This window comes from Pyxicephalus adspersus, chromosome 7 (genome assembly GCF_032062135.1).
Source record: "Pyxicephalus adspersus chromosome 7, UCB_Pads_2.0, whole genome shotgun sequence".
In the NCBI taxonomy this organism is placed as follows: Eukaryota; Metazoa; Chordata; class Amphibia; order Anura; family Pyxicephalidae; genus Pyxicephalus; species Pyxicephalus adspersus.
In genome coordinates this window covers 48,350,907-48,356,398 of record NC_092864.1, presented here as the reverse complement: position 1 = coordinate 48,356,398, position 5,492 = coordinate 48,350,907, and the positions used below count along the sequence as shown (strand labels likewise).

General features: G+C 34.9%; 1 protein-coding gene across 3 annotated transcripts in view; it reads left to right on the top strand.

Moving 5' to 3' along the window:
* The window catches only part of SP3 (Sp3 transcription factor), a 19,725-nt gene extending 15,074 nt beyond the window's left edge, over positions 1–4,651 (top strand). For all 3 annotated transcript variants that reach the window (XM_072418354.1, XM_072418352.1, XM_072418353.1), the window contains 3 exons: positions 362–554; positions 2,548–2,744; positions 3,433–4,651. In XM_072418354.1, the coding sequence (XP_072274455.1) occupies positions 362–554; positions 2,548–2,744; positions 3,433–3,746 (704 nt within the window). In that variant the 3' untranslated portion in view covers positions 3,747–4,651. The remainder of the gene's footprint in view (positions 1–361; positions 555–2,547; positions 2,745–3,432) is intronic.
* Positions 4,652–5,492: the final 841 nt, after the last annotated feature.

The window sequence follows — 5,492 nt, the reverse complement described above, 5'->3', positions numbered from 1 at the left end:
TTTTTTTTTTTTTTACTATGGACTGAGAAAAGATCTTGCATAAAAATTGGAGAGATAAAGTTTAGCTTAGTTTAGTTCAGTAGTAGATTTAAATAACACTGACCATAATTCAACGCAGAAGACTGCTGACATTTAGTGGTGACAAGGGCTTTCTTTTTGACTGAATTAAAGATGAGTGTTGCAATAAAGCTGGAGTTTATTTTTTTACCTATTGCTTTGCAATATTGCAGCTAAACAACAAAAAAAGTTCTGCTTTTAAAGTATACCTAAAGTAATTGGACTTTATTGGTAGTGGTAAGCATGTATTTCTTTAGTTTCCTTAATTGTCACTAAATGAATGAATATTTTTTTTCCTCATTAGCTATACGAATTAAGGAAGAAGAACCAGATCCAGAGGAGTGGCAGCTCACCGGTGATTCTACAGTTAACACCAATGATTTAACCCATCTGAGAGTACAAGTTGTTGATGATGAACTTGACCAATCGAATCAAGAGGGTAAAAGACTAAGAAGAGTAGCATGTACTTGTCCTAATTGCAAAGATGGAGCTGGAAGGTTTGTACTCGACATATTTAGATTTTGTATTCAGTTGAAGAAAATGTTGCACCCCCTTCCACCCTTGATTTAGTGTGAACAGCACTATTAGCAAAAATTTGCCACAAAATGTAGAACAGAGTTAAAAGGTATTAAACCATTTTTTACTGCCAAGTATTACAGGGTCATGTTAATGTGTTGTAAACAAATTGTAGCCATAAGTTTGGTGGCTTTCCAAATATTCACCTTCTCATTACCTTGCGTCTCCTGTGGTCCAAGGAAGGCAAAGAAGGCTGTAAGGATGTCCAAGCAGTGGAAGATAAAGAAGTGTCTGTTCTCTGATTTCCTTTGCAGTGGCAGCACTCATTGGTGCCTAATTTGGCTATGGCTCGGGGAACAGCAGATAGTCTGTCTCCAATCTGATTGGATATAGTGCAGGGAAGATGTATACAGCCTTCTTAAAATTAAACTTGGTCCGTCTTACATTACATTGGTCCCCATGTTGGAGGTTTTACCTAATGATCAGCATTCTGGAACATTATGCCGTTTGGAATTGACTGTCTGTGCGGAGTTTGCCCATTTTGTTGGAGGATCATCTGATCCACAATCTATCTGAATTATGGCAGTAGTGTACATACATCCTCAGGGAGGATGTGTTGCTGTGGCAAAAGAGAGGGGGATCATGCTTGGGTAGAACTTTGTATAATAGCCTTGTTAGCCATCTAGAAGCATAGGCAATTGGCAGGTAGAATTTCACAGTTGGACGTGCCTAGATTTTGGGAACTGGTCCTATCAACTGAAGGTTTTCTAGGATCTCTGTTCCATAAAGAGGACTTAGGATGTAGACCTCAAAGTTCAGCCATAAACAGGACTTAATTGTCCTGCATTGTACTTGATTACTTGAACGTGCTTATTACTGAGTGTTGGAAGAAAAGGTGCATTGGGACTGGCCACATGGGGCAAGTAAAACAATTTATTTTTATTGATACCTGAGACAAAATACATTTTTAACCCTTGCAGTTAGGGGAGAGCCACACTGGAAAAGTAATTCTTGGATTTTACTTTTTGTTTCATGTTAAATATCAAGGAAAATTGGATTTATTTAATTTTTTTTTTTATCATCAAGGAACATGGGTTTTTAGGTACAATTGCACAATTAAGTATGGGAGCCTAAAACAGGGCAGTTTATGTGGTTTTGAATAGATTAAAAAATACCAGAGAAAAAACTGACTTGATCGCTATGCAAAATGGGCCATTTGTAGATTACTTATAATCTTTTGCCAGGACATAGAGTATTGTGAATGAAGGGCTCTTTGTCTTAGTTTTTAGTGAAGGACTCTAGTGATGGACTGTACGTTATACCTAGTGAAAGAAATCCATGTATTGCAAAAGCCGGACTATCTCTCAGTAAAAATGACAGACCGGCATTGACTGCAGCTTACAGTAAGCTGCCTCAACTTATTCCTGGTCAGTTGTGGTGAGGCATATATCACTGGTGGGCAGTGGAATAGTTTTGGCATACTTTTTTCAATGCAGGTTTAATTAATAAAATAATGCTTACATTCAATTTCTTGAAGACTTTTCCAAGATTTCCAAACTAGAGTGCTATTAACGTAACGGTTCCTGTGGTCTGGCTTATTACTTTGCTGGGTAGCCTTACCAACCAGTGGTGAACAGAAGAGGGAAATGAGACCGACAACCACTTCTGATTTGCAATTTGCTCATTTGAGTTTTTTTCCACTACAGTTTTTTCTTTCTTTTTTTTTTTTTTTTTTAAGTTATTGCTAACAATTATGTGCTGATATAACCATAGTTTTCTGGGTCTGTTAGAGTAGCAGCAAAATCTGTATATGCCTGTACTTCTAAATGTTGTGAAAATTGTTAAATTGTTTACCTCAATCCTTAATGTGATGTAAATCTTTAAACCGTAAATGAGATAAAGCATAGGTGTATCAGTGGTATACTATAGTTAAAAATTGATGCAATTCACCAATCTTTGAAACTAATATTTTAGGGGTACAAACCTTGGGAAGAAGAAGCAACACATCTGTCACATCCCTGGATGCGCAAAAGTATATGGAAAGACCTCACATCTAAGAGCTCATCTTCGTTGGCATTCAGGAGAGCGTCCTTTTGTCTGTACCTGGATGTTTTGTGGAAAACGATTTACCCGTAGTGATGAGCTACAGCGGCATAGAAGAACACATACTGGTAAAGACCTGTTATTTCATTTATATTAATGTATACTTCTCATTTTATGTTTTTATATTCTGAATTGTGTAACAATAATATGGCAGGCAAAGTTCTTGAATTTCAGTATCCAAATAGTGTTTGGTCATAGTTTTTACATATTTAGAACATTGTACTTTATTGTTTAATAATATGGGGGCCCTATAGATCAGTGTTTTGTGACATTTTTAATATGAGGGAACACTTACTATATCCACAACTTACAGTACATTAGTGAGGTGGTCAGTTTGAGGAATGCCCATCTTAACGATAGCCAAAAACACCATTGGTGTCCCTAAACTAAATTAAAAAAAAAATGAATAGAAAAGGCTGTTTTTTTAAGGCAGTGGGTTAATATATTGTTAGTGATTTTGTACAAAAAAAAAAAACGGCTTTAATCAGAAGGTGATGCTGATATCCATAGTTTCCTATCTGGGGGCTAAACAGTTTATCATAAAGCGGTGTAGTGCTTTTAGTAACTGTTTCTCCTACTAATTGTCAGACACTTTCAAAGCATAACTGCTGCAATCACAAAGTCTATGCTAAGTATAATAATAAATTGTTTCATAACTTTGTTGTGGTGATTTAGGAAAATCCATTTTTACAGATTTAGCTTAAATAAATTAATTCATAGACCGAGTAAAAATTGCAATGTTTTTCAACTCAACAGGTGAAAAGAAGTTTGTCTGTCCAGAGTGTTCCAAACGATTTATGAGAAGCGATCACCTTGCCAAACACATTAAAACCCATCAGAATAAGAAAGGCATGCATGCTAGCAGCGCCGTACTGGCATCTATAGAAGCTAAGCCCGATGAAACATTGATAACTGCCGAAGGTACAACCCTTATCCTTGCAAACATTCAGCAGGGAGCTGTATCCGGCTTAGGGACTGTAAATACCGGCACCAGCAACCAAGATCTCCTCTCCAATTCGGAGATTCCCTTACAGCTCGTCACAGTTTCTGGAAATGAGACACTTGAGTAAATATCATTCAACACCTATTAATTGTGGTTATTTTTATACAGTAGTGGAAGAAAAAAGCAAATCCTTGTTCTTGAGTTCTTAGATATCTTTTTATTGATGTGCAAACTTTTTTGGATTGACAGTAACTTGGTTATACATGACACTGAAATGCCTTACTTTGTATGCTATTCCATACGTATGATCCAATGGTAAAATTGCATGGCTTTTGTAGGTACTTTTGGAAATCTGGAACTGATGAAATTTTACCATGATACATACAAGTATAAATAACATTGACAGATGGAAATGGTAGTTCAACCAAATGCATCAGTCCTGTGTGGTTTAGTGTAAAATAATTAAAAATAAATGTCAAAATAAGAAAAAAAAATTAAGAACATGTTGGTATTTATCTATTGTAAGATAACAAAGTTGATGGGTCACAAAGAAACCATGTTATGAGATGACATTTTGTAATTTTCTTGATGACTGGAATTTTTATTATGCATAACTGACAAATCACAATGAACAGCGCTCAAAACCCGGCTCCCCCTTTTCACCATTCCTCCACTTACAGAGATAACAACCAATTTGTTTTAATTAGGTGGTCATGTGTACACATTTTAAGCAATTCTCTTGTAAAGAACGATAAGAAAAATTTAATTCTACAAGGTTTGGTTTTAACCTGACAGCAGCCACTGTCGAGACTGTGTTTAACAAAATAAAGCCATGCACATAAGATGTATTTGCCAAATTCTTAATGTTGGAGTCCTAACGGCAATATAACCAATGTAGGTTGAAGCATTGTTTTCAATGTTTAAATGCAATGGGGAAAAAAAGCACCCACTATTCTGAACACTGGTGGACCAAAAAAAAAAAAAGTGAATAGTTTGTCATTAAGCACATCTTTTGAACTTGAACATCAAACCCATCATTGTAAATTAAGTAGGCTAGCATATGCAAACATGATTTCAGTCGGTCATTTCCATAGTGAAACAAAGCATACAAATCCTAGTCATGGGGAAACAGAAAATTATAAAGGGTGTTTCTTTTTTTTTTTTTTTTTTTTTTTTTTTTTTTTTGTTTTGTTATTTTGTTTGTTTTTTTTTCTTTTTCTTCTTACCTAAGTTGGTGAATCAGCATTTAAACAACCTATTTGCTTCTACCCATTAAAATTGTATGTATCGAATACATGTACCTGATAAATATGTATATGTTTTTTTATTACGTTGCTGTATTTTTGTTTTATTTTTTAACAATTGTTTATATTTTCAACTATAGAACGTGTACAAATACAAAGGTAAAAAAAAAAAAAAACTGCAGGTATGTAAGGTCTATACCATTTTTCTAAGACGTAGTGAAATATTCAACTATAGACTGCAGCACCTACAACAGTTCACCTATTTACAGGCTTTTGTTTGAGTCTCTTTCTTATTGTTATGACACCTCAAATTTAAAAAGCTACCTTTAAAGTGTATGTTTAAAGTGTATTATATAACAGTGTGGTAGTTTAATAAAACACTATTTTCTTTCTTTTGACTTTGTTGTTTTCATATTATTTCGGCAAATTTTTGTCGGTCAGAAATTCGATCAGCGGCCGTTAATTTTTTTTTTTCATTTTTTTGTTTTCTTGAATGAAGTTAAAATGCCTTTAAATCACTGAATGTATGCATTATATTTATGAGCAAAGTTATTTGGATTTTGGATATTTTTTATCCTCCTCCTCCTCCTCCTCCTCCTCATCCTCCTTTAGCACAGGGGAATAGCGTT